This window comes from Cricetulus griseus, assembly GCF_003668045.3.
Source record: "Cricetulus griseus strain 17A/GY chromosome 1 unlocalized genomic scaffold, alternate assembly CriGri-PICRH-1.0 chr1_0, whole genome shotgun sequence".
NCBI lineage: Eukaryota > Metazoa > Chordata > Mammalia > Rodentia > Cricetidae > Cricetulus > Cricetulus griseus.
The window spans coordinates 68,091,677-68,109,543 of NW_023276806.1; the positions used below are offsets into that span (position 1 = coordinate 68,091,677).

Genomic DNA, 17,867 nt, shown 5'->3' on the forward strand with positions numbered 1-17,867 from the left:
AGTTCTAAATGGGATATCTTCATCAAACCCCTCCTCTCAGTGTAGTGTTCCATGTTGTTGGGCACCAAATGTTGGGTGTTCTATGTTGTGTGGGTAAGTCAAAGAAAGAAGTCACTCCAAGATGAATTTTAGGTCCCTGTGGCAGCAGGAATGTCCAGCTTCTGATGAACTGACCCTTGAACAGCCGTTCAAAGGCATATTTATTGACTGTTACACGAAATTGCTTTTTGGGTAAACAAGTTTCTCATACCAAAGTTTCTAACCTAATAATGTATATGTTTTTTCTAAAGGAAAGCATCATGGTCACACCACTTTAGTCTTTATTGCATACTGTTTGCAGTACCCAATAATCCAAGAGCTCCAGGTGTACCAGGAGTGTCATGTGACTAAAGCCATGCAAAAGTTGTAAAGCTGCTTCAGAAAAACAACTCCATAAATCACAGAAAACAATCACTGATTTCTACCAAGATTTCTTCAAGGTTAAAGTACTTCTAAAAAACAACATTCTGTTCTAATGGGCACCCTTGATACAGTGACTGCTAAATTCCTGCAACACCTCAGACTCAAGGAACTATACAAAGAGGAAGTGGAAAGATTGTAAGAGCCAGGACTGATGCAGGAAACAAAGGAAACGAGGCCCTAAACACAGCAGGACTGATACACATATGAACTCACAGAGACATTGGCAGGCAGATTCCCAGTGCTGAGAGGAAAAATGGACACAAGCCCTCATCCCTTACCCAAAAGCTATCTCTGATTGACAACTGCTCACAAAGAAAAAAATCAGTTTTCTTTGATGGAGACTTACTGTGTATACAAACCACACTTAAGAGTATGCCCAATGCCCAGCAGTAGGTGACCATTTTTGAAGATGTTTTGTCTTATAATGAATGCTTTGTCTGGCCTTCTGCTTATATACTATAATTTATAATTATGTGTTTTATGGTGTGTGTGTGTGTGTGTGTGTGTGTGTGTGTGTGTGTGTGTGTGTGTATGTGCCCCATGTGCCCACACACACATGCACCTATATATATAATACTTATTGTTTCTCTTTATTTTATTCTAGTTTGACTGGGTTTTTTTGTTTGTTTTTGTTTTTTTTGCCTTTTTGCCTTTTTGTTTTCTAAAGAAAGAGAAAGCATGGAATTGGACATGTGGGGAGGTGGGGAGGATCTGGAAGGACATGGGGGAGTAGAAACCATAATCATAATATATTATATGGGGAAAACATTATTTGCAATAAAAACAAAAGAAAAAGAAAAGGAGAAGTCTGCTTAAGCTACACAATGTCACAAAATACAATGGCTAGGGATGCATCTCAGAGAGTAAGCTTTCCCCAACATTGAAGAAACAAGCAGCAGCCCAGAATACATAGTCTAATGATCTTTTCTACTATAATAAAAATAATCATCTTCAACTTGATTTTCTTTTTCCCCACTTTCATAAAGATAAGATGCTTTTCTCATACAATATATCCTGAATGCAGTTTCCCTTCCCTCAACTCTTCCCAGTACCTCCCCTCCCATCAGATCTGTCTCTCAATAAGATGCAGTGATCCACAGCCAAGTACTGGGCTTGGTTCTTGAAGTTCAGTTGAAGAGAGGGAGGAGAGATCATATGAGCAAGGGTGGGGGTCAAGATCATGATGGAAAAAACTGCAGAAAGAGATGACTGGAGCTAATGGAGCTAATGGACTCTAGACTGACACCTGGGGAACTTGCATGGGACCAAACTAGGCCCTCTGAATGAGGGTGATGGTTATGGGGCTTGATCTGTTTGGGGGGGGGGGGGGTTCCCTACCAATGGGACTAGAACTTATTCCAGGTACATAAACTGGCTTTTGGAGCACATTACCTATGGTGGGATACTATGTCCAGCCTGTTTCACAGCTTGGTCCTACCTCAACTTGGTATCCCAGACTTTGGTGACTCCCCAAGGAAGGCCTTATCCCCTCTGAGGAGTAGATGGGGGGGGTATGAGAGGAGGTGAGGAGAAGGGAGAAGGAAAGGGAGGGGAACTTGGGTTGGAATGTAAAAATAATAAAAAATAAAACAAAATAAGAAGCTAATAAGAGATAACAAAAAATAATAAGCTACAACAAAAACTATCATATCCAAGTTGGATAAGGCAAAACAACAGAAAGAAGCTACAACAAAACTATCATATCCAAGTTGGATAAGGCAAAACAACAGAAAGAAAAGGGCTCAAAGAAGGCATAAGAATGACCATACCCCACTGAATGCCCCTGATCCCATCTGATGAATTTTATTTTCTTGAAAAAAAAAATCTCAACACATTGTTACATGCAAATCTGGTATATAAATAACTAAAAAATTTAAGGAAGCAGTTTAGTGTAACTACTAAAACATTCTAAAATGCATGATAAACATTCTAAAATACAAAAATTCTGGAAATGCTACAAAAATGCATCCTATGAAAAGATAAACATGAAGGATGTACAAACCCATGATCAGGACATCACTGCTCAATAATAAGTATAACATTTATGTAACACATTAAAATATAAATTAATAGTTTTTGTTTTAGTGATCACTTCCAATGGCACTTCCAAATAAAACTCTAGAGAATGCCAGAAAATAAAAAAAGAAAGAAATCAGAATCATTAATACAACAACCACTAGGATAATAAGTGTTCTGGTTACACTCAGATGGTACATAAATGCCAAAGCTAACTTTACTTTTTTATAGTACAACATAGTACATACTCCAACTACTATGTAACAATTAAAATGCCAAGTAATATAGTCATTAAATGGAAATAGATCATAAAAGAGATAAATATAACCAAATTTTTGGAAGAAAATAACTAGATGTATTTGTACATTTACACATATGGGTTAGTGGACCTGAGAATCTTATCCAAATACTATTATTAAGTCATATACAGATATCTGGACATTGGATGGCTTAGGAGTTTTATGTATATACAAATTTTCTTGTTACTTTCAGATTTTAAAAGAAATAACCAAAGGTATTTTTACTAAAAAATTTTTAAGACAAGGATACTTCGTCAATCATTCATAAAATGCAAATCTGTGAAACATGAAAAATGTGTAACTAGGACATTGCTTTTTTTAGCTTTTAAAATTAAATTTTATTTATATATGAATACATGTGCGTTCATTCACCACAGCACATGTGGAGGAGAATTCTCTCCTTCAAGCTATGAGTCCAAGGATCAAACTCGGGTTTATCATGATAGGCAATATATACCTTTACCCACTAAGCCCTCTGATTGGCTCTTGACATTTCTTAATGGATGGCTTTTAATCTTATTGTTCTACCATTTTGCCTCTAACATGACTGAAATAAACAATTGAACAGTTTCTCAGATTACTACCAGTAGATAACATTCTCTAATAATCAGTTCATCCAGTTGAATACAAATCTAATTCACATTTTATTTTTAATTCAAGCACAATTAATTTTTACTTGTTCATTATTTTTCATCTTTTGGCACCACTGATTTAGAAAAATACATTGTCTGAAGGATGAAGCTCTATTTCTTTATATTAAAAAAAAAGCATTTTAGGGCATTCTCACAGTAAGTTCAAATAAAGTATAATTAAAGAGTAGAAGCATTTCAGAATGCCAAATAAAAATATTATTATTTAACTGTATTACCATTTACTCTTTTCTAAAAAGAGGGAAACTTTCTAAAAATGAAAACAGACAACAATGAAATTACACAGGTTGCTGGGCACACATCTGAAACCCTCAGTCCACAGTAAGCAGCCCAGAGCAGTTGCTAGAAGCCTATTACTGCTTATAAAACCTAGTTCCACTGTTGGTGGAACAGCACACAATGACAAACAGCTTCCCTGCTACAAAGGTGGCAGGAAATCTATCAAACTGAACAATAAAATTGCAATTGAGTTTCTTTGGCTTTTTATAGCTGCTGCATATATCCTGATGTAACTGCAAAAGCAAAAGCTGTCCAATTCTGCAACTTAGTTCTTTACACATCGGTTCTTCATCAAGAACTACAATATAAATTTGTGATACTAAGGCCCAAAATCATTGCAAAATGCAAAGGGCAATACATGCAACAAAGTACTTAAGATGCTTTTAAATGCATACTTTCATAGATAGAAAATTTGGTTAAAAAACTTCAACAGAATATTTAGCATGCTACAAATTGTTCACCTCCTTAACTTAATAATTCACACCAATCTCTAACTCTATTAGATATTCATATGAAGAGCCTCAGAATACAAGTTGTCCATTTTAAAAATAACATTTCAACAATAAAAAAAAGAATGAATGTAGCAGCATTTAAATAAGTTATCTTGTATACAGTTTAGGGAAAAGAAATACCTTTTAACTTTTAATCAATGAAGAAAACCCCCACAAAGAAAATGAAAATATATGTGTGGAAAACCAAAATTAAAAGTTGAAATTACATGAGCCAACTTGAAACAAGTTTTTCTTTGCTCTCTCACAACTCCATTTGGTAGTCTGCTTTTATCTAAATATATCATCCTGGCAAAAATGTGGCAAATCTAGTTTTACTACAATTTTAAAATACAAAAATAAAAATACTCCACAATTTCTTCAGTCAGCATTTCCTTTAAAAAGGAAGCAGAGGACTGGCTTTTATCGGAAAGTAGTCACAAGGCCTCTCCTTAAAGCAATTATTTTCTTTGCAAAGCAGTTTTAAGATCTGTTTCAAATCAAAAGGCACTGAAGTAAAGAAAAATATAAACTGAACAATGTCTGCCTCTTCTCTCTGACTACTCTGTATTTACTCTATATAATCTATGTCTAGGATGGATGGATAGATAGACAGACAGACAGACAGACGACAGACAGACAGACAGACAGACAGACAGGCAAGCACTGCTTTCAAATACTACATAAAATAGTATATTTCCTCCTTTTAACATTTTCTACACCATATTGAAACTTACAAAATGGTAAACAGATTTTTATAATTAAAAATCTATTAAGAAATTATAACTGAGGTACACATTCAATTTCCATATCTCCACACTTCTTTTCTAAGAAGTAAAACATCCTACACTACATTATCAGCTTAATGTAAAGATAGAGAGGGAAGAATTTTATGAAAATAGCAAAAGTACTTCCTGTATAATCAGAGGAGTATACAAACTTCTTTGTGCATAAGAGCTTATTTTATGTATATATGTACAGCGTGCATGCCTGCATGGATGCATGCATGTGTGGGTGTGTGCGTGAGTGAGTATGTGCGTGAGTGAGTGCTTGGGTGTGTTTTGAAATTGGGTCTCTACAGTAACCGGGCTGGTCTTGAACAAAGGATCATCTTCTGTCATCTTTACGAATAGCTGGGATTATAGGCATACACCACCACACAGAGCCAAGAGCAGATTTATAGCCTGTGGTATAGCTTAGTAGAAGACATCTTGCATAGCATTTGATCCCCAGATCTAATAAATTCTAGTCCCCCCAACACATGAATAAGATTTTGGGTGGGACAAAGAAAACTATAATAAAATGTGCATCCTAAATTACTCTGAAAGAGTGGCCCAACATCATACTCTGAGTGGCCATGGCACAGGTGCTTTCATAAGCATCCACTGACACTGTTCATGGCTTCTTGATAAGAATGAGTTGTTTAATCATACACAGAGTAAACCAAGCTAAACTAAACAATGATTGTTCCTTTCCCTTCCCACAACAAACAATATATTACTGCTAAAAACTCAGCATCAAGCACAGATCAATGGATGATAAAAAGAAATGTTAATAGCTGCAAGTAAAAAATTCGTAAGTGTCACAGGGACATACAGGGTTAATGTTGGTTCACCCTGGTGCATTATACATAGCATTCTCCTTCATACAAGTCACACAACTCGATGCAAACCTGGTCACCACTTTTTCCTCAGTGACAGTATCTATTAGTCTTCGCATACTCTGCTTCCTCTACCAGAAAGTCACCCAATTTCGATCTACATGAGTCCAATTTATTCCTTAAGATGTATCCAATGTCACCTGTTACACAACTTCTCCATGCCCTTGGGTAGAAGCAATCACTATTTTCACTGTGTATTTGCAACCTTTAACCTTGTATACAGCCCTTTTTTCACGTATGTTTTCTTCCCTTAGAAAACAATACCTTCCAGGATAATATCTGTTTTGGATTCTTCTTTCAACTTTCATAGTATTTAGAAAAGTATTCAAACAGAAGCCAGAAGGAACAAAACAGTGAATACATATAGGGAGTAAAAGAAAGAGAAAAAATTAAATATTGGAAGAAAAAGAGCAGATGACAAGAAAGAAGCTGGGGCACAGAATAACTGAGACTGCTGAGACAAAAATCAACCAAACAACAGAGCACAGAGAGATGAGTGGAGATGAAAGAGCTGCAGCTCCACTAAAGGAGGAACAGACAGGGTAAAGAAGGTTCCCAGCAGAAAGCCACACTGAGTAGAGATATTAGAGAGAACAGAAAAAGATGTAAGGTGGTAATACTGGTTGAGAAAGAGAAGACAGAGACAGAGAAAAAGCATAAAGTTGAGCAGACAATCATGGAGGTACAGATCACACTAAGTGTCACCCGAAGAGTTTTGAGATGTTTTTGTAGAATCTGTGAAGTTCTCCTGCCCAGCTACACTCTGTGGAATTGGACTTTCTTGTAGACTTCTACCCAAACAATATAATGCCATAGACTCCATGTAAGATTAAGGATATATCAATCTAAAAATAACATGTTGTTTCCCTCCGTAGGTAGTTTATTATTTCTTTTAATAGCGAATTCGCTTTTTTTACTTTTTTCCACATACGTTTGCCTTGTCTTCCATTGATACCATTGATAAAAGTATTTTCTAACTTTTACTACTTGGCAAGAAACTACACTGTAGCTGTAGGATTATAGTTATTTTCAAATATGTCATGCTGTGTTAAATCTTAATTTACACAGTCCTTTCCATTTACCCAAATCCTTTACATTGTTTAGGACTTCAGTTTTAAATGACAATTTATCTAGTCACCCAGTCTATCTGGATTTACAACATATAATTTTTGTAGTGTCTCTTTTCAGTCTCTCTTGATCACATGCATCAGTCTCCTGCATCTCTCTTAAGGTTATATTCCTCTAGCCGTCCTTTCTAAGGCATATATATATTTTTTTTCAGAAAAATGAAAATAAAATCTGCTTCTTACTTGGCCCTTTCCTAACCTGCAATCCCACTAGATAGCTCTGAAATCTAATCTAAATGTATATGACACTCCAAAAATTCTCATTATCTCTCTGTAAAGGGTGAAAATCTACTAACAGAAAATCAACCCAGATTGCAGCTGCCCACTGTAATAGAGGCAATGTAGTCAGCTCTCATAGTACAAACCAAAATAAAGTACATAGGGATGGGAAACTGTTGCTGTACAGGATCACATTCTGGGCAGCTAAGGCTTTTAACATGTGGTTCTACAGGGGATACTCAATTTATACTTGTAGTGCAAAAACAGCCATATAATATTAATAAATACATAGATGGGATTGATTATGTTCCAGAATCCTTATTTGTAGCAGGCATGGTTTTCTTCTTGGACTTTGGTAGCTGAACAGTGCTTTGAACTAAATTGATCAGTCTCAAAAATCTGGTGCATAGAACAAAAGCACTTTATGAAATCAGATATTATTTTCATATTTCCCACTAAATTTTCTTAAGATTTACTTTTATTATTTTAATTAGTGTATGTATGTGTCTGCATGTGGGATTGTGCATATGAATGCAGATGCCCTCAGAGGCCATAGATATTGGATACCCTTGGTAATGGAGTTAGAAGCAGTTGAGTCACCTGACATGGGTTCTAGTAACTGAACTTGGGTGCTCTAACAGAGATCCTTCTGTATCCTGTGTACTATGATTAAAGACATGCAGAAGCACATAACAAGAAAACATCAAATAAAAATTTAACCTTGTCAAATATTTAAACTCCAAACAAAGTGATGAAATGGTGTGAAGCAATAAGAACTTACAAAGAATATAAACGTATGTACTAGTTTGAGAGGGAAATTATATTATCTTACAAAATCTTACATATTATAGTTCTAAGAATTTATACCAACTCTCAAATACGCAAAATATCTCACCAACTGGTAGAAGAATGAAGTCAAAGCATGGAAGACTGACTGAGAAAATGAACACAACTACATGGATGGTAAAAATGGATGAATCAAAGCAACAGTGTATAAACAATAATTTGCAAAACCCATTTAGCATAACAGCACTAACCTTAAGTTTAAACACAAAAAAGAACATTATTTATTGTTAAGAGCTATAAAGATCTGACAGTATGACTCATAACAGTGAGCTTGCCTGACACACATTCTGCACTAGGCTCAATACCTAGCACTGACAAAACAAAAAACTAAAAAATTACATGAAGGTATATACTGTAGTAAAAGTATAGAGAATATACAGAAATAGTAACATCAAATTATTTTAGTGGAGAGTGACAGTAGGAGATAGAATGAAGAAGGACAGACAAAACATTTGAGAAGGGGTACTTAATTTTACAAAGGCTAAGTATTAGGTACATTGTTTTTTATATACTTCAATGTCTAGGATATTTCATTTAAAAAAATTTTAAAGCTAAAAAAGCAAAGAGCAGGTTGGGAGAGGTAAAATAAGCCTACCACTCAGCAATTAGGAGGTAGAGACAGGAGGATCACAAGTTCCAGGTCACTCTTAACTAAATAAGGAGTTCCTGGCCATCCTGTGTTACATAAGATGTTGCGTTTAAAAATGGAAAACAGGCAAATAGTTTCTTTAAAACCAATTTTTTACCTGACTTTGACCAGAGAAAAGTGCAAATATAAGCCAAAACTTTCCTTTTATTCAACTTTATAGTTATGGGGCGGGGGGGGGGGGGGGGGGGGGATCCAACAAAAACAAAAAACTCCAATCCTTGAGCATGGTGCGCCACCTTGTGTTCAAAACTTCCTAACAACAATAAAAAATTCAGAGAAAAATATCTGAGTGTGGCATACATGAAAATATAAATTCCTATATACTATGACATGAAGTTCAACTTTACTTAGTTTAAACACACAAAATGCTGTCACTTGAAAATCATTATTTCAGATCTAAATAAGAAACATTAATGCCTTTTTAGTTTTTACTTCACTATATTTTCAGAAAATAACTTGCCTTTTTTCTTTTTTTATTTAATTAGAAAGAAAATTATTTTGCATGTCAATCCCAGGTCCCATCCCTCCCCTCCTCCCCTGCCTCCCCCAACTAACACCCTACCTATCCCATACCCTTTCTGCTCCCAAGGGAGGGTGAGGCCTTCCACGGGGGGGGGGGGGGGGGTCTTCAAAATCTGTCACATTCTTTGGGATAGGGCCTAGGCCAACCCCCTTGTGTCTAGGGCCTTTTTTCTTTATTTCAAACATAATATTTTACTTGAGTAAAATTCAAAATTATAGGTACTTAACAGACTTCCATAAAGCAACTTACCTTTGAATGTGTGATGGATAAGGTATCCACCCATACTCGCCAGCCACCCCACTCATATTTGACTGCATGGTAAAGCAGGATTCTGAATATGGCATATACCATTTCTGTTATCTTTTGCTCATCTGAATTCTTAGGATTAAAATAGCAGAGAGAAAGCATCCATTCTTGCCACACAGAGCACTGTAACAAGCTCCTAAAAGTTATTTAAAAAAATATTGAATTACTAAAAACTATAAAATTACCAGAATTATAAAGAGTAAATAAAGGCGGGCGAGGGGGTAGGTCAGATGGGGTAGCCCACACATTTAATTCCAGGACTCATGAGATAGAGGCAGATGGATATCTGAGTTGGAGGGCAATCTGGTCTACAGAGAGAGTTATGGGACAGCCAGAGCTATACAAAGAAACCCTGTCTCAGGATGGGTGGGGCAGGAGGAATAACATAGTTATCTAAAGTACAATTCAAAACAGTTCTAACAATGTGGTAATAAAAATTCTAACTCCTATGTGTTACTTACACATACTTATAAGGAGGAATTTTTCTATGACAGACTAGAATCATCCAAAAGTAGGTATGAAAACTATAAATGAATGCTTTCTCTGTTCCAGCTTACCTCCTGTTTTCTCTACTGTTATTAAAAAGTTTAATCATGTCAGAAAGAAAGGCTCGGCGAACCTCCATGCTCTCGGGGCACTGGGGAGAATTTCGAAGTAGGGTCGCAATTACTTTCAGTATCTCTGTAAGACAGTTCATAAATAAGTAAAAAAACAAGTGAAACAAAAAATTCATGAAGGTAGATTAATATAAGCAATTTCTTTAGCTTTTCTTTATAAATGTCTACTGAAAACATTTTACAAAAATTGGAGAAACATGCTAACTTATAATTTATTTTAAAGAATCTTTAAATTTATAGAAAGGAACTATATTCATTAAAAAGAACTTATAAACAATACAATGATTTAATGTCATGTTGATTGCCTCTTCCTCTCCAAAAAATGGAACCCAGAGCCTTAGCAAGTGCTCAACCATTGAGTTACACCCCAGCCAGAGTTGCATTTTATACAGTCCAACCAATAATGTTTAAATGATAAATGAACAAAATGTTTAGTTTCTACCAAAGTGCAAAGTTGATCTTAAAAAGCAAACAAAAATCCCCATTATAATCAAAGAATTAAAGAGAAAAAAATAAATTTATTTCTGTTATGGAATAAATTTTTAAAGCTCTAAATATTTCTTCTCTAATTCTAAAGGTAACATAAGAAAAAATAATACAAAGGAAAAATAAAACCTATTCAACAGCCTATCCTCCACAAAATACAAATAAAACCGCTACTAAATGGACTTTTTGTATGGAAAGAACTTTATAAAACACTTAATCTGAACTATAGATTGTTAAAAATAGCTATAACTACATATTTAAACAATATACCAAAACCTACCTAATTAAAAGTTTAAGAATTCTACATCAGCCCCTTGTCAAGAATTCTGATAAATAAAATTAAACATTCAAAATTAGGATACTCTACCATGGAATTAATGATATTTTTAAGAGTAATTTCCAAATTCTTCTGATAACTCCAAAGTTTTCTACCTAAATTATTACAGTGATGATGGTATTCATGATAATAAGAATCCTGTGATTTACTCTGAGGATATGCTGTCCTAGGGCACTGTTGAATGAAATCACATTCAACAGAGCCAAAGGATTTTCACAACAGAATGTAGACACTATTTATTATCTTCATTTTAGAGTTCATAAAAATCACAAACTAGTAAACTGGTGAAGAGTTGAACCAGGTGGCCTCTATCTTTTTTTCTTTTTAATGTATATGAGTATCTTGCTTATATGTATGTCTTACATATCAAGGGCATGGAGTGACCACAGAGGCCAGAAGAAGGGACTGGATCCTAGGAGTATAGTTACATCCAATGGTGAATGCCACAATATGGGTGCTGGGATTTGAACTTGCGCCCATGAAAAAAGAATCAGGGTGCTCTTGACCACTGAGCCACCTTCTCCACACCCCGGGTGAGCTGTATCTTGAACTACCCCATTATATGTACTGCATTTCCTGAGCCAGTTGGTTAGGCACTAAAGGATCAAATGGTATGGTTTGAATGCTTCCTCTACAAAATGCAGGTGCTACCCACACGACAAGGCTGGGAGGTGGGGCCTTTAAAACATAACCGGGCTTGAGGGCTCCCCAGTTAATGAGATGAAGCTTGCTTGCTCTATCTTCCTCAGTGGGCAGAGCAGCTCTCACCAGACCAAATACAAGAGCCTTCAGCTTGCACTTCAGCGAATACAAAATTTGAAAAAATAAATAAATAAATTCTACTCTTTTGATTTATCCAGTCTCAGCTACTATGTTAGAATAACACGGTCTAAGTTGATAAAATACTCTAAAATTCTTACATTTAAATTTTTTTCCTTTTCACTCTGAACAATGAATGACAACATATGACTTGGAAAACAGAGGAAAAGTAAACTTTAAAGTTTCATAATTTTAAAATTGATACACTGTAGCAAACTATACATAGAAACACAAAGGTAACTTAATTTTAGAATTCCTCTCTATATAAAAAGTAATTAAAATTCTAAAAGTCTTCTAACTAGTTACTCTGGTGACACAATCTTAAAAATAAGATGATGAAATGAACATGTCCAGAATGTAATAATTTTAAGTAAGATTTAAATAAGACTGTGTTCCCACATCAAACTTGGCATTCTTTTACTGATAATAATTTAAAATTAAAAACTGTCTCCCATTGTTTATATAATTTAGCCTGACATTGCTAAATACTATAATAAAAACTTTTCTGAAAAATCAGAAAGAAAACTAAACCAACATCATATAAATATAGTAACCGCATCAATTTGGCATAACATTCTATATAAAACATAGATACAACTATTATGATTCATTGAGAAAATAGCAACTTGCTTCACTAATATTAATTTTGGCTTTGTGTAGACTTTATTTAAAGTAGAAAAGGTAATTTTAAAGTATGTAAAATACATACGAGGGTTTTGTATTTTTACTGTAGAATCAGGATCTGGATGTTGTTTATGGTTCACCTGAGTACTGATCTGTTCTATAAGAATCTGCAAAGGTAAACAACAAACTATATTAGCATAATAGCTGGGTGAGTATCACTGTTAAGGACGTCTAAGCACAATACGAAAGCTCAGTGTGTGCAGCTGGGCATAGGACTCATGCCTGTCACCACAGCTCTAGGGAGACTAAGGCAGGGGAACTGCCAAGACTTTACAGTGTGTCTTGGATACAAAGCTGGATTATGGAACAGACTGAGCTTCAAAATGAAGCTGTTTCAAAAATAAAATTTATAACATAATCCTATATTTTCAATACTATTTTTGACACCTTTAACACCATAATGCTATTTTAACTTCATTATAAAATGAAACATCAAATAATCAACACAATGGAACAAACACAAAATAGGGCTAACTAAATTACTTAATAATTCATGATTAATAAACTTCTAAAATGCAGCCATATTACCTTTATATAAATAATTTAAAAGTGGTATATTATAAACAAATGATCTCATTTTATTTAAATACTGACAATGATAAAGACATAATAATAAATTAATGAATGATTTCTAACTACATTCTTACCTCAAACAGAACATTATATGTGGTCATTGAGATTAGATTTGTCTGAAGCATGAGTCTCTCAGCTAGCAAAGAAAACAACCCATGCCCAAGCATGACTTCAGCTTTTCTCCTAAGATAACATGAAAGAAATTACAAAATACAGAGTTTTGGGGCTTAAAACTACATAAAGGAAACACAGAAGTTTTTATTATAAATTCCAACTCAATTACTCTCATAAGATTCTTCAACCTAGAACTTTTTTCTTTTTTTAATTAATTTTTATTTAAATTAAAAACAATCTTGTTTTACATACCAATCCCAGTTCCCCCTCCCTCCTGTCCTCCCATCCTCCCACCTAGAACTTTCAGTGTTAACCACAGTATAAGCATATGTGGAGTTCAAGAGACAAAAGACATGGCTATGGTATAGCACAGAAAAAACTTGCACTAAATTTTTCAGAGCAGTTAGTTATCTGTTGCTGCTAACTAGGCTATGCCCTACTAGGGCACATGAATGCTTCAGAATCACAATGGGGGTGGGAGGGGATGTACACGATTTAGGAAACTGAACACTATAGAAATATGTACACTAAAATTAACATTCCAAGCATAAACTTTAAAACTAGTAATCATATACTTGAATTCTACCCTGGGGTCAACCAACTTTTTCTACATAGTAGATATTTAAGATCTTGTGTACCATATGGTCTCTGTCACATCTCAGCATTGTCTTTATACCATGAATACAGCCACAAGTGATATGCAAGTAATAGTGTGGTTGTGATGTAATAAAACTTTACATACAGGTAGCAGCCAGGTTCAGAAAGACTGCAGTTTACCACCACTTGTTCTACCTCCAAAATTTAAAGTTCTGTAATAAACTATGATGGAGTAATAGATGAATGTGCTGGTTGTCACGTTTGGGTTACTATTTCAAGGTAAATTATACAGATAATACACAGGGTGATCCAGTTTACCAAAATGAAGCCTTCAATGCATTCATACTAATCTCATAAAAACCCAACACATAAAAAATATCAGAACCTAAATACTCTCGTCCAGTTTTCTTTAAAATGTACAACAATGGCATTAAACTTATATGGCAATTTATGACTTAAAATTAAGTAATCTGAACCACAACAACAAAGAAAGAAACTAAAGGAACCACAGAACAGAAACCTTATTTCAAAGCTTTAAATAAATAATATCTAACAGTTCAGTTTAGATTTCAAACATACTCACTTTGGGGCCAGATGTTTTAAAAAATAGCCCAGTGCCTTGAGTGCTTGTACTCTGATTCCTTCACTTTTTGATGCCAAAAGTTTATAAATAACACTGGATAAATAAAAATTAAGAACAAACTAGTCTAAATATAATTTTCAAGGTAAATATCATTGCAAACTTATTTCAAATAATATGTAAGTAAATTTAGTATACATTTGTGACACCTAAAATTCTTTTATCTCAGACTCTAGATCCTTTTAGTGAAAACATATCATAATTAACTAAATATTCCAAAGAACACAAGTGACTTCTCAAGGCACAACACATATGCTAATCTTACTATATAAACTTGGCTTAAAACACTATTTAATGGTAGCACATACTTAAAATTATGAATAATTATTATCACCATGAAAACAAAGGTATGAACCAGTAATGTGTGATCATCAGAAAAGACATATAAGTAGTACAAATTAGTTTTTAAAACAATTGATTATTAGGTGTGGTGGTACATGCCTACAAGCCCAGCACTCAAAGTTGAGGCAGGAGGATCATCACCATGAAGTTTGGGCTACATAGGGAATCCTACATAGGGAGAAAACCCATGCATGCATGCACTGTAAACCTAACTAGAGATATATGACAAGGAAAGCATAGGCCCTAGCAGGTTACTCCTGTTGTAAAGTCAAATACACATAGTGTCAAACTACCTATGTTTCTTCCCATAGACAAATGACTCTCTTTGCAGTGAATGGTTGTGAATGTAGAGACTCATGCCTCATCAAGACACTGAGAATACATAACTGTTGTGTATATAAACAAGACATTTAGGCTACACACTCGAAAGTTCAAGGGAACATTACAGAAGACAGTAGAAAAAAATTAAGAGTTGGAAGATGGTGGAGGCTTATAAAACAACCATCTTCTCAGTCTGACACAGTTCTTGTAATCTTGAACCCACCCACAGCAGCTTCAGTTACTTGCCTAGGCCCTGACAAGACTGGCAGTAGGCCCACACAGGACCAGCCCTGTCAACAATCAGTTATTAATGGGGGAGGGGCTCATGGGGTCTCATCTCTTCCTGCAGAACTACTGGTTACTAAAAAATTCTGGAAAAGAGGTAGTCACTGTCTTTGGATTATATCCACTTGTGAACCCAACCAAAATCCAATGGTTACACAGATGGCCCAGTAGGTTAAAACAAAAAAATATGAATATGAAAACAGGATTTTTAGAGAGAAGGGGAGATTGACAGAAATGGGAAGGAAGAATAATTAAAATGTATTTTATACATGTTTGAAAATGTCAAAGAAATGTTAAATAATAAAATATATAATGAAACAAAAAACAATTTTTAAAATAATAAAATTTTTAAATTAAATGAAATAATGCCAAAGTAAAACAGACTTAAAACCACCACTAAAAAGATGAATTTCATAATAAAGTCTCAAAAATACTAATATAATCTTAAAAGAACACCAAAGGAAAATTCAAATGCTTTATTATAACTTTCTTTTCTACATAAACATTTATAACAAAGACAAAAAATTAGAATTTTTTTCCTTTGGTTTTTCGAAACAGGGTTTCTCTGTGGTTTTGCAGGCTATCCTGGAACTACCTCTTATAGACCAGGCTGGTCTTGAACTCACAGAGTTATATGAGTTATATGGCCCTGTGTTAATTTTTAAGTAATCATAGAATTCTAATTTTTGAAAACATTTTCAGCTGGGCGGTGGTAGCGCATGCCTTTAATCCCAGCACTCTGGAGGCAGAGGCAGGCAGATCTCTGTGAGTTTGAGGCCACCCTGGTCTACAGAGCAAATTCCAGGACAGACTCCAAAACAATACAGAGAAACCCTGTCTCAAAAACAAAAATAAATAAATAAATAAATAAATAAATAAGAATAGATAATAACCTTTATAACTTAAGACTCATTCACAAAAAAATTATGAAATATCTTGATTTTAATGAGTCTAGAAATATTATTTCCTGCTATAAACTCTTTTTATAACCTAGAATCAAATAATACATCTCATATTTAAGAATCTAGTATTTCCAAAGTATATTAAATATAATTAGAACTCTCTAATATGCTCTTACCGTAGCCCATTCCTTTGGTCAAAAGCAGGAACCATGGAATTAGGATGCTCTGCCATTAATGCAACAAGCAACTGTAAAACATCCATTAGATTGTCGTCCTACAATATTTTAAAAAATTAAGAATAAAATGAAGAAAAATCAACTCTTTGAATACTGAATACTTCTGAAAAAAATATAAATTTCTACTTTAAATAAATAAGTAGGCAAATCTACAATATACCAGTTTTGAACAAATGATGTTCTTTAAATATTTTAATTATAAGTAAGGTATTTACTAATAATTATACTTTAAATACACAGCTCAAAGTATATACCAGAAAATAGAGAGTTTTCTTAATCAGAGAGATAAAATAGCTTTTATATTATACTATAACACAATACTCCTACAGCATATTCTATAGAAACAGTGTATCTGACTTAATGAATTGGTTTTTGTTGTTGTCACCCAAGCTGTAGCTCACAACCAGTACCCGGGGGTCTAATGCCCTCTTTTGGCTATCACAGTAAACAGGCACACACAGGATGCATTGATATACATATCAGCAAAATATACACATGAAATAAATAGATAGTTTTAAAATTAAAGATAGATAAAAGATAAAATCTGAACCATTTCCAACTAAGCAATTTTAAATTCTACTACAAATGTGACTTGTTTAACAAATATCTAAGCATGTAAAACTCAAAAAGAAGAATGCTATGACTTTTAAATCCAATCATTTTCAAGTCTAATTTTCTTTTTGTTACACTAGTTCCTAAAAATATGCTTTAGTGTACTTTATTCACTAAATATAATCCAATTTTAGCAACTTCTTAAAGTCTTTCATGATGCTTCTCAGAGCCATATTATGACAATAAAAAACACTAAAATGAGGATTCATTAACATCTAGAGATTTATTCTCCATGACAGTGATATAATTAGTAAAGATTTCCTTAATTTACTTTTAAAAAACATCCTAATGCAGCTTTAAAAAAATAAAATTCCCAAATCAGAAATTCAAGTATTACCTCATGCATAGTCAGTAGGTAATTAAGAATTGCCTGTAGCTCATCTTCCTTTACTCCAGAGTCCTTCAGAAAAATAATACACTTATCTTAGCCTTATACACAAAAAAATCATTTTTAAAATCAGAAGCCACACATGTAGATTAGTCGAGTTCACCAGCTACTAACACAAAAATCTAGATTTAAAATAAAGTTTTGAAAAAACTCACAAAAAACATACAGTCTGAAAACTATATAGAAATCAAGAGATAGGTCTCTTTCCAAAATCTAATGTGACACTAATAAGGTACCACAGCAAAAAAAAATAAGGAATAAAATGGTGAAAATATATACTGCACAAGCCAGTAATCTGAGCACCTCATAAGCAAAAAACAGTACCTAGTGTTAAACAGGGACTCTAAGTGTCTGCCAACTGAAAAAAAAATGAATACTCTTGAGCTCTCA

At 34.1% G+C, this 17,867-nt stretch overlaps 1 protein-coding gene across 5 annotated transcripts in view; it reads right to left on the reverse strand.

The window, feature by feature from the left end:
• Lrba (LPS responsive beige-like anchor protein) overlaps positions 1-17,867 on the reverse strand; it is a 561,457-nt gene that overhangs the window by 453,491 nt on the left and 90,099 nt on the right. For all 5 annotated transcript variants that reach the window (XM_027392996.2, XM_027392995.2, XM_027392998.1 and 2 more), the window contains 7 exons: positions 17,427-17,489; positions 16,418-16,515; positions 14,335-14,427; positions 13,115-13,223; positions 12,493-12,574; positions 10,082-10,205; positions 9,468-9,660 (listed from right to left, as the gene is read on the reverse strand). In XM_027392996.2, the coding sequence (XP_027248797.1) occupies positions 9,468-9,660; positions 10,082-10,205; positions 12,493-12,574; positions 13,115-13,223; positions 14,335-14,427; positions 16,418-16,515; positions 17,427-17,489 (762 nt within the window). The remainder of the gene's footprint in view (positions 1-9,467; positions 9,661-10,081; positions 10,206-12,492; positions 12,575-13,114; positions 13,224-14,334; positions 14,428-16,417; positions 16,516-17,426; positions 17,490-17,867) is intronic.